The 19,456-nt window shown below is 35.9% G+C and overlaps 2 protein-coding genes across 3 annotated transcripts; one reads left to right on the top strand and one right to left on the bottom strand.

The window, feature by feature from the left end:
* The first annotated feature begins 5,611 nt into the window (after positions 1–5,611).
* Positions 5,612–9,067, top strand: LOC110927353 (heterogeneous nuclear ribonucleoprotein 1). 2 transcript variants are annotated; one of them, XR_002585605.2, is made up of 3 exons: positions 5,612–5,961; positions 7,051–8,285; positions 8,665–9,067. XR_002585605.2 is itself a non-coding variant. In XM_022171030.2 (2 exons), exons 1-2 carry the CDS (start codon positions 5,740–5,742, stop codon positions 8,209–8,211), a joined length of 1,383 nt encoding a protein of 460 aa, XP_022026722.1. In that variant the 5' UTR covers positions 5,612–5,739; the 3' UTR covers positions 8,212–8,996. The 2 variants fall into 2 exon arrangements, 1 of the variants encoding a protein (XP_022026722.1); XM_022171030.2 differs by having other exon boundaries at positions 7,051–8,996.
* Positions 9,068–9,792: 725 nt separating this feature from the next.
* On the bottom strand, positions 9,793–16,583 carry LOC110927354. Its single transcript, XM_022171031.2, has 24 exons — positions 16,425–16,583; positions 16,005–16,182; positions 14,812–15,029; positions 14,545–14,650; positions 14,348–14,449; positions 14,121–14,259; positions 13,892–14,039; positions 13,206–13,329; positions 12,945–13,128; positions 12,830–12,858; positions 12,588–12,736; positions 12,394–12,496; positions 12,215–12,310; positions 12,080–12,123; positions 11,862–11,988; positions 11,711–11,773; positions 11,564–11,623; positions 10,988–11,149; positions 10,838–10,911; positions 10,663–10,756; positions 10,443–10,579; positions 10,298–10,378; positions 10,105–10,210; positions 9,793–10,010 (listed from the first exon to the last, which is right to left on the bottom strand). Exons 2-24 carry the CDS (start codon positions 16,179–16,181, stop codon positions 9,942–9,944), a joined length of 2,592 nt encoding a protein of 863 aa, XP_022026723.1. The 5' UTR covers position 16,182; positions 16,425–16,583; the 3' UTR covers positions 9,793–9,941.
* Positions 16,584–19,456: the final 2,873 nt, after the last annotated feature.

Here is a 19,456-nt window from a genome sequence, read left to right as displayed (position 1 = left end):
ATCAGGAAACAACTTACATCAAAATTCATCCGAGGACAATATATACTTGCTTTATTGTTCTTTCTTATGTTCACAATAAATTCTTTATTTAGTAAACAATCTTTGATAAGAAAATGTGATGTAGGGATTGTAATAGGACATGAATTGGTAACCCTAATCCTATACCTGAGTGTAAACTTGTCTATATCCGATATATACATGTCAGGCAATTACCCTTCGTTTTTAGTTATACTCGTTAGTTTGTTAAAATTTACCGTTAGGAATTCTAAAATACATACTTTTATATAATTTTATTACCTAAGTAAATTAGAAATTTAAATATAACAAAGTTATTTAATTAGTAGAATTTTTTATTACCAAGAACAAAAGAAAATGTTTAAGGGGTATGATTTAGGTAAACACATATGTATGTTTTGAGTAATGTAGTCGGATATCACCCAATACTATACCTATAAAATTTCATAAAGCTAAGATCATACCTAATTCTATGCCCAAACATCCATCCATCGTATGTCTCCCGAATGTTTTGGTTTGTTTTTTACCGTCTGTAATGTGATTATATTTAAAAGGAAAAATTACAGGAATAGATATTGTTGACAAAAAACTTTCCAATATATACATCACTTTTTAGCCATTTCTAAAATAGTCTTAGCCCCCTCGCAAAAATCTGGAGGCTTAACTGTCTTAGCCACCTCGAAATGAGTGCAGGCTTAACCGTCTCAATTATCCATGAAGACGTTAATCTTGAATACAAGAGATAATTTTAAAACGGGTTATAGATAATTTTTGGTGAATTATTTATTGAGTCTTTTATATTTTATTTAGAGATAATTATTAGTTTAAACTAATAAGGTTTATCTAGAAATCTATTTATTTATTTAACAGAGTTTGATTCGGGTTAGGACTAGAATGAATTTTTAGTATAAATAAAGGGTTAGAGATATTGCATTAATGTGCTTTCATTGTTTATAAATAAAAGAGTCGATCAGGTTGTTCAATCTCATGTTTGTGTGTTTGATCAAGGGTCTGATTTTCCAACAATTCAATCATCTCAACTGTTTCGCAAAAAAGTGTAAGTTTTACTGCCTCAGTCATTCAACCATTTAGCCGCCTCACAAAAAGTGTTAGACTAGATCATAACGTCTCGCTAAAAGTGTAGGATAAATCATAGCCTAACCTTCTTAATGATGAAAACAAGACTTATTACTTAGATCAAAGCTGGAAGCCTGGAAAGCAATCTCTATTTTGAAAAAAAAAATTGTCAATAATATCTATTTGAGTAAAGTACAATTTCAGCCTTTAGGGTTTACAACCAATCACACATCCATATCTCATTTGAAAAAAAAATGAACAATCAAGTCCATGTGGTTGTCGATTGCTCAGAATCAAGTCCCTACCACTAACGTGTAAATCAGATACAAGATTTTTATTAATAAAATTGTCCCAAGTTATAAAAGAATTTTTGTGCCATGTGCATTCAAATCAATTTTCTTAAACATTTTCAAAAGAGTCAACTAATTGTATTTACCAGTGTAAACTGATGTATTTTCCTAAAAGGTTAAGTGACAGGTACTGTACGTAATTGGCTGGGAGCTCAAGGGGTTAATAGGGAATCTTGCAAGTTCTAGATGCCTAAAGTCTGTTGAACAGTTTTCTTTTATTTGATCCGCCTGTGGATCTTTTACATACCGTTTGTAATACTTTGATATTCTCATTCGGTTGTAATATAATTATCTTTTGCTTCCGCTGTGCATTAAATTGTGTTGTTTGACTATAATGATATCAACTACGTCACGATACTCCCCACCGGGCCCACCGGTAATATGTGGAAATATCGGGGTGTGACAGCTCGGCTCGTGAACAGCCCTAATTATATGACCACTTATTAGGGCCGATAGATGTGTTGCATTATATGACTATATACTAATTATTTATTATTTATTTGTTAGGGGGGTAGGGGTGGTCATCACTCATCACTCACTTATCACTCACAACATCCAATCAAGTTCCACCATGTCATCAAACATTATTCCATCACTCACAACCTTTTTTTAATGGAAATGGTCATCACTTATTTAAAGGTTTTATTTTTTAATTAAACATAACATGCAAACGGTCGGATTTAAAAATTTATAACGCGTTTTAAAGTTAACGCGTTGAATATGAGGGTGGCGGTGGTATTTGGCATTGTTCCACGCGTTGAAAAATTCCATCACGGGCAAAAATTCCACCGCCCCGAATGGCCTTATATACAACAAAAAGTATCATCTACCTTACAAACCAAACCAAACCAAACCAAAGTAGATTCTTGCAACATACATACAAGAAAAGATATGGCACCAACCAAACTCTTTATGCATTTTAAAGTTAAAAGTTTGCAATGCGAGGTTATTATATATAGGGAGAGGATCTTGTACAAAGTATTGTAATCGTATAAAGTGTAAAATAGAATAGAGCCAATTGATCTAAGAATTCAATGGTTGAAATTTAGGCGATCCTCAAATAAGCATTAAAAAACAAATAGGGAACAGACAAAATAGGAAAAACCCCTATTGTTGACTTTTAAACTTACTTCCGCACAATTTTTAAACACCGAACTTTTTCATATGTAAATTTTATAAAATTACACCATAAAAACGAGCATTTTACTCTCTTTAATTTAAGTAGACTATTGCTATAGTTTTTCTATTTTTTACAAGCTACGTAATTACGTATTTTTGTATAATGTTATGTAATTTTATGTTTAATGCTACAGAATCATGTACTGGTACGGAATTACGTAATATGCATTTTACTTTAACACAAGTATAACGTTATGTGATTATGTAGTCGTACGTAATTACGTAACACTATTTGACTATGTACCATTACGTAATTATTTAATTTCCTCGATGTATTATGATATGTGTCTGCCTACACAATTCTTTATATCAAGAGACATAAATGTTTATGTTTGAACGTTTATCATGAAACAACTTACATCAAAATTCATCCGAGGACAATATATACTTGCTTTATTGTTATTTTTTATGTTCACAATAAACTCTTTATGTAGTAAACAATCTTTGATAAGAAAATGTGATGTAGGATTGTAATAGAACATGAATCGGTAATCTTAATCCTATATCTGAGTGTAAACCTTGTCTATATCCGACCCATACATGTCCGGTAATTACCCATCGTTTTTAGTTATACTCGTTAGTTTGTTAAAATTTACCGTTGAAATTCCAAAATACGTATTTTATATAACTTTATTACCTAAGTAAATTAGAAATGTAAATATAACAAAGTTATTTAATTAGTATAATTTTTTATCACCAAGGACAAAAGAAAATCTTTAAGGGGTATGCTTTTAGGTAAACACATACGGTATGTATCTTTTGGGTAATGTAGGTGCATATCACCCAATACCATACTTATAAAATTTCATAAAGCTAAGATTGTACCCAGTTCTATGCCCAAATATCCATCCATCGTATGTCCCGAATGTTTTGGTTTTTTTTTACTGTCTGTAATGTGATTATATTTAAAAGGAAAAATTACAAAAATAGACATTGTTGACAAAAAAAAACCTTCCAATATATACATCACTTTTCAGCCATTTCCAAAAATAGTCTTAGCCGCCTTGCAAAAATCTGAAGACTTAACTATCTTAGCCACCTCGAAATGAGTGCAGGATTAACCGTCTCAACTATACATGAAGACGTTAATCTTGAATTCAAGAGATAATTATTAAACGGGTTATAGATAATTTTTGGTGAATTATTTACTGAGACTTTTATATTTTATTTATAGATAATTATTAGTTTAAACTAATAAGGTTTATCTAGAATTCTATTTATTTATTTAACAGAGTTTGAGTCGGGTTAGGACTGGAATGGATTTTAGTATAACTAAAGAGTTAGGGTTATTGCATTGATGTGCTTTCATTGTTTATAAATAAAAAAGTCGAACAGGTTGTTCAATCTCATGTTTGTGTGTTTGATCAAGGGCCTGATTTTCCAACAATTCAATCATCTCAGCCGTTTCACAAAAAGTGTAAGTTTTACTGTCTGAGTCATTCAACCATTTAGCCGCCTCACAAAAAAGTGTTGACTAGATCATAACCGTCTCGCTAAAAGTGTAGGATAAATCGTAGCCTAACCTTCTTATTGAAGAAAATAAGACTTATTACTTAGATCAAAGCTGGAAAACAATCTCTATTTTGAAAAAAAAAAAAAGATTGTCAATAATATCTATTTGAGTAAAGTACAATTTCAGCCCCTAGGATTTACACCCAATCATACATCCATTCCTCATTTGAAAAAAAGAACAATCAAGTCCATGTGGTTGTCGATTACTCGCAATCAAGTCCCTACCACTAACGGCTGTTAGTTGAACGTTGGCAATTGTGTTAAAAGACCAAAATCCCCTTAGGGTCTAAAATTGTAAGTCGAATTTGTGTTGTCTTCTTTATAAAGTCTGCAACACACACACACACAACAACTCACCATCACCACCAACAACTACCTTGTGCTACCGTCACACCGCCTGGCTCTCCACCTCCGAAGTCCACAACCACTGTTGCCATTTGAGTCCATCCCTCCCCACACTCTGACCCCTACCTTACCACGAGCCGGTGCAGCTTGTTCGCCATCGGGAACCACCCGTGTTTGGGGTTTAAATTATTAATTACTAGATAATTGATGATTGGTGGTGGGCCAAGGGATAGTAGAAGAAAAGACAAATATAAGCAGGTAAATATCCTCTTCAATTGATTTTAGTTGCCGGTAAAATCGGCATTTATCATATCGTTTAGTTTAAAGGTGTTTAACAAATCATTATAACGAACTAAACATAAAGCACATGGATATATTGTTACCTTTGTAGCAGGTTAATTGGACTTGTTAAAGTTAAAATTCAGTCATTTCAGGTGATTTAGTGGTTATCAAAGTCGTCGGAAACGATGTATAGAGGCATTAGGGTTGATCGTAGAATTAGCTGTTGAGAGGTGATTGAGCAGTGGCAATAGGCGTAAGAGAGTGGGAAGTAAGAGAACAGTGGTGGCGACTGAGTTTTGATCCGAGATGGGATTCAAGAAAATCTTGATTTATGTCAAACAAATGATGACAAAATCACAGTTCAAGAAAATGGGAGGAATGAAACACGAGGTGGAAATGAACAATTGAGTTTTGATATGAGATAGAATTTTGGAGAAGATGGGAGGAGCGAATTGTTCAATTTGGGCTTTTGAAGTGGGTGTAATCTGCCATATTGTGTTATAGACTACGAAATGAAGAAATTGCCCTTGGATTTCTAAGTAAAAAAGACAACCATACCCCGGTCAATTAACAATTGACTAACAGAAAATGTTAGGAGGGACTTGATTGATTTCAATTGACAATCACTGGGATTTGATTTGTCGTTTTTTTCAAATAAGGGCTGGAAGTGTGATTATGTGTAACCGCAAAGACTGAAATTGTACTTATATCTGTTTTCGAGGGGGGGGGGGTAGAGTGAAAATGTAAAAAAGTTATCATGTGAGGTGCGTTGTAAAAAAGTATTCGGACGTGAAAAAAATCTCAGAGCAAGGTTTAAATCTGAAAGGGGGAGATCAAATCTGATCCGTTGGTTAAGAATACCGCCCACTCCCAATCACTTGTTATTCGTTGACCCCCACCCCATCCATCATCATCGCCTCCATACCCAACCCAACACAAACCCTCGTTCTCTTCTCTTCATTCCCCTATCTATCATCTCATGGATTCAGATCAGGGGAAGCTCTTCATCGGCGGAATCTCATGGGAAACCTCTGAGGATAAGCTCAAGGAGTATTTCTCCGTCTACGGCGACATCCTTCAGGCCGTTGTTATGCGTGACAAGATCACCGGCAGACCTCGCGGTTTCGGCTTCGTTGTTTTCTCAGATCCTTCTGTTCTCGACTCTGTTCTTCAGGAAAAACACACCATTGATGGCCGCACGGTAGATCTCTTTTTATTGTTTACTTTCTTATTTAGGTTTTGTCCTTTTTTAACCTAGTTTTGTAAAATTAGGTATTGTTTTAGCCTAGGGCTAATTGATTGATTATGCTAGGTCACATGTGTTTGGGTTTATCAGTGAAAAAGATAACATATTGAACCAATAAAGTATATCCAAGGAGAGTGTTAATCTGTGTTTGGAATGCTTCTTTTTAGGGGAATGTTAATTCATAGAGTCATAGGACTATTGACTGACTTTAATTAACCTCATTAAGTGGTTGGTGATTGGGTGTTAAGAAGCTAATCTTATATTCTTATGTGAACACTAGTTAACAATGCAACTATTCCGGGGCGTGTTGATTACGGCATACTTGCACGTAATAGTAGTACCCCAAATATAATGGGAGCGAAAGAGAGTGACATAACCGTTCTGTGTATTACTGTTATTTTCTAACTTAACTTATGTAGTTAACTTATTATATCTAGTCAGTTATATGAAAGAGTCGAATGCCACACGTACTGCTTTTGTGGCTTTCTTACTTTGAAGAGTTAAGGCACTGTGTGTGTAGGTAAAAAAAGAAGAAGGGGGGTTGCGATTGAGCGATAGACTATGTGGATTATCATATCACTTACATTTACTTATGTCCGTTCTTTCGTTGTCTCTCTTTGTAATGCGACTTCTGTATTTTTTTTTACTAAACACTTTTCTTTGTGGATATATTTATTCCTCTTTTTTCATTCACTACATCATGCTTTACATGTTACTCACTGCGTTTAATAAAACAGTTTATAACTATTTGAACTGTGCTATTTATGTGGCTATATATTTGGCACACATTTTGGAGCCACACGGAGAAATTATGGGAATCTTGAGTCAACTTATTCCCTGATTTAAGTAGACAAACAATGATCCAACCTATCAGGTCCTCTAAATTGAGTTGTACATCAAAGTTTTTTTTGTCTTGCTCGATGTAACTTGTAAATGATGAAAGTCTGTACTTTTTTTACCTGCTGCCTGTATCTTTCATTCTTTCGTTTTGTAATTGTTATTGTCATTCTTGTCCATGTTTTAACTATTCGTCTTGTTTTTCAGGTTGAGGCTAAAAGAGCCCTATCAAGAGAGGAACAACAGGTATCAAAAGCCGGAAACCCTAGCGGCGGTAGGAATTCCGGTGGTAGCGATAGCGGTAATATGAGGACAAAGAAAATATTTGTAGGCGGTTTGCCAGCCACTTTAAGCGAAGAAGGATTCCGTCAGTATTTTGAAGCATATGGAAACGTAACTGATGTAGTAGTAATGTATGACCAGCAGACTAACAGACCTCGTGGATTCGGATTTATTTCATTCGATTCTGAAGAAGCTGTTGATAGGGTTTTGCACAAGACTTTTCATGATTTGAATGGTAAGCAAGTAGAAGTAAAACGGGCTCTTCCGAAAGACGCCAACCCTGGCGGCGGCGGTGGACGTTCCATGGGCGGTGGTGGTGGCGGTGGCGGTTATCAAGGTTACGGTGCATCAGGGGGTAATAGTTCTTATGAAGGTAGAATGGATTCTAATAGGTACATGCAATCTCAAACCGCTGGTGGTGGATTTCCGCCGTATGGGAACACTGGTTACGGCACGCCTGGATACGGGTACGGTCCGGGAAATAACGGAATGGGTTACAACAGTTACGGTGGGTACGGTGGTGGAAATCCAGGTTATGGTGGCCCAGCCGGTGCACCGTATGGTAATCCGAATGTACCAAGTGCGGGTTACGGAAGCGGTCCTTCCGGTCCCGCACGCGGTTCGTGGAATTCCCAGCCGTCTTCCGGATACGGTGGTGCCGGAGCTTACGGAAACGCTCCATGGGGTGCATCTGTTGCTGGCGGCGGTGGTGGTGGTGGTCCGCAAGCAGCAGCACCTACAGGTCAATCTCCGAGTGGAGCTGCTGGGTACGGGAATCAAGGTTACGGTTATGGCGGTGGATATGGTGGCAGTGACGGGTCTTATGGTAATCCTGCTGGGTATGGCGCTGTTGGCGGCCGTGTCGGGAGCGGTCCGAATAGCAATTCTACTGCTGGCGGAGATATGCAGTCAGGTGGTGGTTACATGGGAAGTGGTTACGGTGATGCAAACGGAAATGCAGGTTACGGGAACTCTGGGTGGAGAGGTGATCCGTCACAAGCTTCCGGGAACTATGGTGGTCAGGGAAATGGCGGGCAAGGCGGCGGCTACGGCGGTTATGGTGGTGCTCCAGCCCGGCAGGGTTAGCGGCAGTGATTTTGATCATGGAAGATGCAAAGCAGTTAATTCTGTTGCGGATAATCATGCCCACAACAGGACTGGTTGGCTTGCTTGATTCTCAGTAGTTTGCAGTTTATCTACTTTGCTGGTTTTTTATTTTATTTTATAATAAGCGGTATTTTTGAGTAGTAGAGTTGATTTATGATTTGGTTTTTATGTGTTGGCTTGCTTATTATAGTGTGTACTAGATTTTGTTATCTATAATGGTTATTATAAGATAATTTCGTTAACTGCTGTTCTGGATGTGATGTGGCAATGTTTGAGGCTTTTAACAGGTGACAGTTAGGAGTAAGAAGATGTAAACAAGTTGCTTGTAGGAGTAAGGCTAGTTGTAGCGGATAGTGATAGCTATAATGGTAGTGGTAGTTGAACTTTGATAATGGCATAATCGTTTGTACCCTGTGGCCTTGTGTTGTACAGGAGAGGAGAGAGCGGGGAATTGGAGCTCGAAAGTAATTATGCTGATGTGGATGAAGACATGTTGCATTATTCTCCATTCGTATGGAGTTTCCATTTCCGGAGGGATGGTATGTCGATTTAGGAAAGAAGGGGTAAAGAGTTCCGATTTTATTAATCAGTTAGGGTTATGGATACCTTCAAGTAGTATACTCATAAATTAGTTAGTGTGTAGTTAACTAAGAATTCGGTTCTTTGCTACCTTGTTAAACTGGATGCAGGCTCATTAATCCTTTTAGATTAGTTATGAAATGATGAGCTAAGGTATGAAAGTTGATATGTTTGTCATTGAATTGTATCACAGCTGCTATGTATTGTTTAAGAGCATTTGGTTTTTGTTGAATGCTATATTTGCTTTGCTGATCAAGCAACTGCTTTTGAAAAGCCTTTGATACAGAACAATTCTGCTTTTGAAAAGCCTTTGGGATGCTTTACATATGGTTTGAAGCAGTTATTATAGTTGTTATTGGTTGTATGATACAAGGTTTATTCTTGAAGCTTTTTTAGGAATGAATAAGGCTTATATTAATTGTAGAAATTTACTAAGAAATGACCATTATATTAATTGTATGCCTCTATGAAATGACCATTATATAAACCCAGCTTCTCTGGATACGCAATGAAGAAGGTGAAGTAACCGAAGACAAATCAAATCATTCTTATCGGTAACATCATCTTCTTACTAACCATTATTGTTAAGCCCAACTTGCCAACACCTTCGCTAGTTGCTTCATCGCCAAAATTAGTAATCAAGTCTTGAATGTTGTTAAACAGAATTCAGTTGTTTAATTTTCGGCTTCCTTTGTGTAATATGGGAACGAGAGGGATTGTCGAGCGGAACAAGAGGGGCATACATAGATTGTGACAGCAGGACTTTGGTAGTCATCAGTTGTGGCCTTTTCATTTGTGTACTATGGTTGGTTGAAATTTGACGGATAATGAATAGTCGTGGGGGATCGATGAAGATAGTGTAGGACTGTAGGTGGCATAATTGGGTGTTAAAAGTTTTTTATTAATCGCTTTCATAACCGAGGGTAAATTAGTTAAATTATATGTGAGTTTAACACACCTTTTAGAGTCAAGAACAAAATATATGTTACCTCAGTGTAATTTATTCTAAAAATTAAAAACAAACATTTGTTGTATGTTTTATTATCTGTTTAATATTCAAGACAAAAGAGGAGAGAAAAAGAAAATACAGTTGAAGATGATGATGAATGAAGATGTATTACATTTAGAATTTAAAAAGAATAAGCGGATGGAATGCCCTTGCGCAGCGCAACCATGTTTCCCGGCCTCGAGAACACCATCTTCAATCAACAAACAACAATGCATACATGTTTATCAGTTACTTGTTGGCTACAATTTGAGGTGAAACTTGAAGTAAAAATAAAGATTATTTACCTGATATACCCCAAGTGTATGCGTCTTAAAACCCGCAGCACAGTAATCAAAATAGTACTCCCACGTACGAATAAATTTTTGGTTGAACCCCAAACCAAGGATTTTGCTGCATAAAGTAAACAACTACTCATGTTATGCTATGTTACGTTATGTTATGGAAACGCCTCATAATCATTCAATAATTTCAATTTACCTTTGCTTTTCCATGAAGTTTGTCCTCCAATATCTAAGTGTCTGATAATAATGTATCCCTATGTTTTCCACATGCTCCACACTACCATTTCATATTAGATCATCACTCAAACCAACCAACCAACAAAATTAACCAAAGAAAATACCAGAGTCTGGACGAAGCAGCCATGGCTGACGCCACTCTGCTAAACGAAGGCAAGCACCCTCCCGGAAATATGTATTCCTTTATAAAGTCCGAGCTTCTCCTATACTCGTCATATCTCGTGTCTGGGATCGATATGAACTAACATTCCCAAATCATTATTCATTAATATCATTCCTTTTTATAAAACACAATCATACATGTTAAGTGCTTGATATACCTACCTGCAACACAAATAGCCCGTTATCGGCCAATGCGGATTCACAACACCCGAAAAACTCTTCCATGTATTCATGCCCTACAGCTTCTAGCATTTCACTGCACACATCCGTCTTTTTGAGATACAACTCGCACGAACAAAATAATTTTGATGTACAACATTCTCAAATTCTCACTCACCAAGATATTATTCTATCGAATTTGCATGTTTCTGGTAACTGTCTATAATCACATAGCAGAAATCGGATCTTGTCCTGATAACCGAAACAACCCAAAGTTAATCGCAAGACTATAGATATAATGACTTACCTTGTATTATTAAATACCTACCTGTAGACCAGCTTCCTTCACCTTGGTTTCGGCATATCTTAGTTGCTCTTCGGATAAGGTGATTCCAGTGTATTTACACCCTGTGCGTTTCACTAATTCAATTGCTAAAGTTCCCCAACCACATCCGATCTCAAGAACCTCATGATTCTTTTCGACTTTTGCCTATATACAAGGATATATTTAGCACACTACTCCATTAGGAGCAAAAGAAATAATAATCGACACTAGGGTAGGGATCCTGTACATTAATCCAGAAGTGTATTATAACACTATATATAACACTATATAACACCATATAAACACCGTATAACAATATGTAACACCATATAACACCATATAACACTATGTAACACTATATGACACTATATAACAATATATAACACTATACATCTATCATAGACATGTTATCAGACAAACTATAGTGTTATATTTGTTATATAGTGTTATATAGTGTTATATGGTGTTACATATTGTTATACGGTGTTATATAGTGTTATATATAGTGTTATAATACACTTCTCACACTTCTGGATTAATGTACAGGATCCTCAATCATCGACACTATAAGTAACTTACTTTTTCAATCAATGAAGTGATTTTTCTCATCTGTGCATCTTTTAAGTCTTCATTTTCACTCTGTTACATGAAGATAGAGTTCTACTAAATCACAAATTAACGAGAAGATGTAACAATGATTTGAAATTTGAAATTTGAAATTCGTACCTTGAATATTGCACATGAATATGTCATGGTCTCGTCCAAGAAGAGGGCGAAGAGATCGTTACTCTAAAAACCACAGATGAAATATAGTAAACTTCTTGCTGACCAAAGTGCTTAAAATTAAAAAAAAAAAAAAAAAAAAAATCCGAAATACCAGATCATAGTGGCGAGATATGTTCCTACGTGCTTGAGTAAGAGAATTTTGCCGCGAAATATGATGATAAAAATACTTAGCAGATGCAACTCCAGCTGTTAAAAACATTGGCGTCCACCAGCCTCCGCTAATAAAATTACATATAAATATATGACTGACTATTCGTTAAACGATTTATATAACGCAGATGAAAGCTATTATTAAGTATTAACTACTACCTCTTAGAGGCAGAACTTTGTAAATCTCGGTTAAAAATGAAGATCTATGTAACACGATGACAAGTTCAGTAACAAAGCATAATAAATTAATAATTAATAAGTAACTAATATTTTAGATGTCAACATTAATATTACCATAAACATATTCAAAAGGCCTTCCTTTTCATCGACAAACGAGAAGTCTCCGTTTATGTACGCGTCAGCAAGACCCAAATCAGCTTCTGTAACAATCTGATAAACACCGAAAGCATTACATTTTAATACGTTTCTCTAACAAGAGGTATAATGTCCTAACAACTGCCGCCTTAACCGACCTTCCAATAAAACTGTGGATTATGAACTTTTAAGTAAACTCTCAACGGGCTCTTCTTTCGCGTTCCCTCAAAGGTGAACATCGTACCACCTTCTTCCAATAAACTGTACAAAAATTAACAGTATATTTAGTCGGCTTATGTTTCAAGTTTAAAAGTGATATTATGTGTTATGAACTTATGATAGTGTTACTCACATTAAACTGCCCATAGCAATATAATCTTGAAGGAATCTGGCAACAAAAAACCGCGCACCAGTTTCCATTAACGAGGGTGCCATATGTTTAGGATTGTTGAGAACTTCATAACTCGTATTAAGCACGCTGTTTGCCGCAACCATACCAGCCTAGAACGAAGTAAAAACATTGAGATACATGTGATATATATACATATCCGTAAAAGAGATTTTCACGTCATGTATACTAAAGTAATCGTTTACCTTTAGTCCATCCTCATGGAACCCGTAACCTATAAATAATAAATTATAATCCATAAGTATCAACAACATTTGCTACTTTGCTTAACGAAACATAAATTACGTTTTAACTTTCAACCTTGGTATGCACCGCAGAACCAGATTCCTCTCTTTCCTTGAATGTCGTTAAGCGAGAGTGAAGCCTTGTATGCTGCAACTGATGGGACAGGATGTCCGGTTGTCCATGTCAGCATCGTATTTTTTGGTTTTCGCGGTGGATTTAACGTTACTAAGTAAGGTAGCCCGTTACTATCATCGATGTTCTGCATTTTAGCGTCGATTATTGAAAACATAAAACATAGTTTAGTTAAATTCAAGGATGTAAGCAATTGATATAAACCTGAAGCACGTTTAACCAATATGTTAAGCAAACTCGGTTGTCCACTGTTCCGAGAAAGTTCCATGCACTCCATGCTGATGCGTTTCGGGGCATTAAACTTTTGTCACGGTGAAGAAAAATATCACTGCAAAATGAGAAAAAAAATATTATGACCAAAAGAAAACATATAAAGCCCTTAGATCGAAAAAGGAAGGGCCAAGGTTGAATCTATTCACATGTGAAATAAAAAGTTCGTTCACATGCGAATTAACATGTTGAGTAAAGTACACGGATGGTCCCTGTGATTTACCAAAATTTTCGATTTGGTCCCTAGCTTTTCAAAAGTGTACACGGATGGTCCCTATGGTTTGCACTTTGGAACGTATTCAGTTCCTAGCCAACAAATCTAAAGGTTTTAGCATGTCCAGGTTAGGGACTAATGCGTTGCTAAGTGCAAACCACAGGGACCATACGTGTACTTTTGGAAAAAGTTGGGGACTAAATGCGTTACAAAGTGCAAACCACAGGGACCATCTGTATACGTTTGGAAAGCTAGGGCTCAAATCCAAAATTCTGGTAAACCATGGGGACCATTCGTGTACTTTACTCAACATGTTTATTGACATGTGAGGGGTTTTTTATTTTTATTTTTTATCTTAGGGTCCAAATGTGTTGTTTGGTTGTCATACGGACCTGCCGTTGCATACCTATAGACATAATTAAAAGCGCCAAGTATTCTTTTTTCGTCATATGTGGCTTCTTCTCCTAATATCCTGAGAGTGTCGGGTGCATGTGTGGCTATTATGCAACCGGAAAAGCTTTCTTCGGACCCATCTTCACACACTATCAAACAACCTGCTCAATAAATCCTTAATATTAGTACAAGAGTCCTAAACATGCAGATATGCAACAAAAGTATAACGAACAATTACTTACCATCATCGAGGTTTGAGACAGATTGAACCGCACAACCTGTTCTTATCTGGCAGCTTCTGTTCTCCAGTTCTTCTTTCACCTTTTTAACGTATGTTTGTGAACGCCATTTGACAGTAAACCACTGAGGGCGACCAAAAAGCTGATAAAAACGATGAAATGTTATTTTCAATGTGGTTTTATTAAATAATGTATGTTGTGAAAGATTTGGATATGAACGAATAAAATACCTGGAGTAGATGATGATTGCGGCAAAATGATAGTATAGAAAACGCGGAGAAGCTCAGAACTCCTTCTGCAGGGCAAGACCAGATAGAGGAGCATACCGGAACCTGTTACCACTTAAAAGGAGGTTAAATATTTTCAAAAAAAAAAAAAAAAAAAAAAACGATACAATGTATTTATAAAAAAAATGAAGTTTTCTCACAAGATACGCCTTTTGAAACAATTCAGAGTAACCATGTGACTTGATGAAGTCTCCCAATGTTTGGTTGTCAATAACGTCTTGGTTGTGTTCAACCTCTTCAAGGTACCTATATGTATACGTCACATAACATATATAGGTAACCCGCACATTTAGGATAAAAAGACACATATGTGTTGTGGTGCAGCTTGTTGCCCGTTTACCTGCCATTCTTATGTAATTTTCCTAACGTTAAGGAAAGCTGTGAAGTCATTTTGGTTAAAAATGTACCTCAAAACATCGTGTTTAAACTTGGTGATTTCGCGAATCATGTTCCAGAAGTAAGGATTTAGCAGATTCTTTTTTTGTGCAAAGAGACCTGACAACGCGTTTCGACTGCCCCATTCACAACCATTTCCTTCATCTAAGCTCACTGAGAATGACATATCAGAAATCTCAATATCAACTCCAAGTGTCTCAAACAATTCCATCATGTTGGGATATGTCACCTGCATATATATCAATACTATGTTCATTTTAAAATATATATATAACAAATTATTCTAAGTTAAACTAAGTTATAAAGTTTAGGGGCATAAGTGTCATTATTGTAAACTATGTATTAGAAGTTAAAGTTGTACAATGTAATTAGTAAGGTCTAACTTCTAAGTTGTAATTAGGTTATTAGGTTGATTCGGTGTTTCTGAAACGTTGCGACGTTTAGAAAAACAACAGTTCGTTTAGTATATATACATATACCGCGTCGATCTATATGAACGAATAAGTGGAATCAATACAAAAATCTCTATCAATTGATAAATAAACTTATATGTGTTCAGATGGAGCTTTGATATAAACAATGTACATATCAAAGCTTGCATCGAGAATCAACACGTGTTCGTCCCATTCGCTTTCGATACTTTTGGCGCTCTCGTCCCTGACGCGGTGCGGTTCCTCAAGCAGGTTCAGCAGGTGGTAAGCAGTAACACCGCGCATGTTAGGGGCAGAATTTTGTGTTTAGCAGGGTAGGGTTTGCTATTCAGAAGGGGGTAGCGGCGCAACTTGTTGCTCGTCTACCTGCCATTAGTCTGTAATCGTCTCTGTTTTTATGATTCGATATAAATGTAGTTTGAAAAAGTGTTACACCCAAAAAAAAAATGTACATATTGATTATCAATATGTTGTTGACATAAACTTATATGTATTTGTCAAAGTTACAATTATTTTACATGTTCAATTATATATTTGAAAATTGTTTGTCAACTAAAAGTTACAGTTTATAGTAAAAAAAAAACGGTATATTCATTTTTTTTTCTTTTGGAATTATATGCTTATTAATTTATGAAGTAAACACATCCACATTTGTGTGGTGGAAATGAGTATATCATTTTGCATTTAAAAAACAGACACGTCTAGCTTAAACCATAAACCTATTATTTATAAATTTATAAATATATAAAAGTAATAAAAAAGTAATTAAGTACCCGGTTGAAGACCATGAAACCCAGGTCCAAGTCAACACCTCCATCCACGGTGACAGTTTTGGCATGACCACCGAGATACTCTTCCTTCTCATACAACACCACCTCCGCCCCGCCTTTCGTAAGCGTATAGGCCGCCGCCAATCCGCTTATGCCCGCACCAACTACCGCCACTCTCATCCTGCACAATATAACTAACTAACTAACTAACTGACTAACTGACTGCCAATGTGGGCTAGCCTACTTGGTAGAGGCAGATGTCCCACGTTCAAAATGGGCAAGGTGAATATAAGATTATTGGTAAAGAAGTAACACTAACAGTAAAAAAAAAAAAAAAAAACTAACTAACTAACTGAATACCAAGAGTGGATCAATAAAAATAAAGAAATTGCTTCTACATTGGTTCTAAATCAATAAATATACCTTAGCAAAAATAGATTCAGAGAAGATAATATTGAAGAAGCTGCTGGTGCTTGTTTAAGATATTATTAAAAAAAGAAGAGGTAACGACAGGACAAAACAAAACCGGATAGATCGTCCCTCAACTTTTTGAGACTGAAATGGTATATATACTGCCATTGGATAATACTATTCTCACACCATACATGTTCCCAAAGATACCATGTAAACAATTACAAAAACTATAATTAATTATTTATTAGTATTTGGGGAATTGGCCTGTGATAATCCCATCTAGACATTATTGGCCATTAATAATCCCACCTCAGAATATTCCCCCCACCAGTCCCACCTTTCACCTATTTTTCCTACAATGGTCCCCCGTTAAAAAAACTTAACGGAGTTAAGTTTTTTTTTCAAATTACAAACAGATTTTTTAGGGCTTTTGATCAGAATGATGATACGAGTCCATTGATGTAAAACTTACTTCGAAATGGTGCTCCAAGTGACTTGATTTTGGTTAATTGGAAATTTAAACACCCGAATTGAAGCGTCGTTTTCATCATTTGGAGCACCGTTTCGAGGCAAGTTTTACATCAAGGGGCTCATATCATCGTTCTACTCAAAAGCCCTAAAAAATCTGTTTGTAATTTGGAAAAAAGCTTAACTCCGTTAAGTTTTTTTAACGGGGGACTATTGTAGGAAAAATAGGTGAAAGGTTGGACTGGTGGGGGGAATATTCTGAGGTGGGATTATTAATGGCCAACAAGGTCTAGATGGGATTATTAGAGGCCAATTTCCCTTAGTATTTTTCTATACATATATTTAATTTATTCATGTTAAAACATTTTTAAACAATTGTTCCAGTGGTTGTTACATGATTTGTTATTTTGCACATATATGGATATAAAAAAAAGGAAGATAATTTGGCGTTAACATGTCAAGAAGTTATTTATATAGTTATAGAATAGAAGATACCTTTTGGACTAGTTTACAACCAATAGAAAGAAAGAAAGTCTCACGCAATATTATGCTAGAGACAAAGAAAGCCAACGACGATGGAAAGGCTAAGAGATACGCCACGACATGCATTGCTGACAAATCCTTTTTCTTATTTTAATTCACATATTATTATTATTATTATTATTATTATTATTATTATTATTATTATTATTATTATTATTATTATTATTATTATTATTATTATCTCTTTCATATAAGAAGTTTATGCATAATGAGTAAGTATATCGTTATCAACTTCCATTGGGTAAGAAAAATTGACAAAACTTTATTGTTTCCCTCGTAATTTAAGAGTACTAAGAATACGAGAAACCACTATAAACGTAAGATTTGAGTCACTATTCACAAGATTTGACGTAGATATTAATCAGTTATGAAATGTTTAGGAAAGCCCATCACCCATTGCATTATTGTCTAGTGTCACTTTGAAGGTGAGATAAGGCTTAGAGACCATCAGGTCCTGAGTTTGATTTTTACAAGAGGGTATTCCCAGATTTATCGGGTTTTCTTTTGAATTGATGTATAAATATTGTTGCCTAGTGGAGATGGATATGATCGGGTGCTGATGACACAGTAATACTCGAGTGGTCCATCAGTGATTCTAATATGCCGTTAAAAGAATGAAATGTTAAGGAAGGTTTAGAATAAAATAGAGAGATGTGGAAAGTTGAAGAAAAAAAAGGCAGCAATTAATGTTACTACTAGTGAAGATGTAGGATTGTAGGACGTGGTCCATTGCAAACCTTTTAAATGTTTGCGGTTGTGTATGGATTGAGAAAGATGCGTATCTCATCCAGGCCCATACCTATTACCCACCCACCTTCTCATTGTCCTTTTACTCTTTTTACAGACCCCCATGCCCAATTGCCCACTGTTGTTTTTTTTATTTATTTAATACCCAAAGAAAATTTCCAAACAAAATAACCCACCTTATGAGGGAACCATTGTTCCATTTTACTTTGTCCCCATTCTCTAGCCACTTCCCCTCTGAACTTTGCAATTGAGAAAGTGTTGTTTTTTTTTCGTGGAGCCCCAACAATTCGGGGTTATTAATCCTAGCTTTGCAAAGGTCTTTTGCCACAAAAACAATATCTTTCCAAGCCCCAATTAGACCAATTTTAGAGTGACCTGGTCTGCCTCCCCATGATCCTTGTGGATGGCCGTAACGACTCGATCCCAAAATTGATTCGGATCGCTTTTAAATCTCCATCTCCATTTCATTAGTAAAGCCCAATTCAAGCTTCTCATCTCGCCCAACCCCAAGCTGCCAAATCTTCTAGGAGCTTGAATTTTGGTCCATGTGACCCACCAAATTTTAGGTAATAGATGTGAATGCTCTTAACCAAATTTTAAAGAGCAATTATAATTTTTGCTTAAAAATAATATTATATTTTTTTTACGGAATTTTTGCTTTAAGATTAATACTATATTTTTTACGGGATGAAGGTTGCCCCCTTACTTATAGAGTGGGTCATTGTGAACTACTTGATGAACAAAAGTGATGAATTAACAAAAGTAAAGTACTTAATGAACCATTGTGATTGACTAGTTGTTTAACAAAGAAAAAAAATACTGAAAAATCAAAGCATATACACAACCATTCAATTCACCGTATTCGTACGCATGGACACTTTTTTAAAAATTAATGTCATGACAACAACATGACTAAGATATGTTTTAACGAAAAAAAAACGTGCTATTTTGCATTATTAGATAAAGAGTCTCACGTGTAAACTCACCCTGCTCGGGGCTATGTCTAAGGTCGACTCCTCAACCGCCATGAAACCATGCCCTCTTGATGCGCGGGAATCGGATTGAATCTGTAGGGTAAAGTTCTTGTACAAATAATCTTAACATACTAAACATACAAATTGAAGGAAAACTCAAAAAGACAAGGTGGCATTTTTGTAATTATCAATAACTATCAAAGTTACTCTACAAATATACCTAAAAAAACCTAACCACTCCCCCCACCCCAAAAAAAACCTAAACCCCCACCCCCCCCCCCCCAAAAAAAAACCTACCCCCCCCCCCAC

Source organism: Helianthus annuus, chromosome 2 (genome assembly GCF_002127325.2).
Source record: "Helianthus annuus cultivar XRQ/B chromosome 2, HanXRQr2.0-SUNRISE, whole genome shotgun sequence".
In the NCBI taxonomy this organism is placed as follows: domain Eukaryota; kingdom Viridiplantae; phylum Streptophyta; class Magnoliopsida; order Asterales; family Asteraceae; genus Helianthus; species Helianthus annuus.
This window is presented reverse-complemented; position numbering and strand designations above follow the sequence as displayed.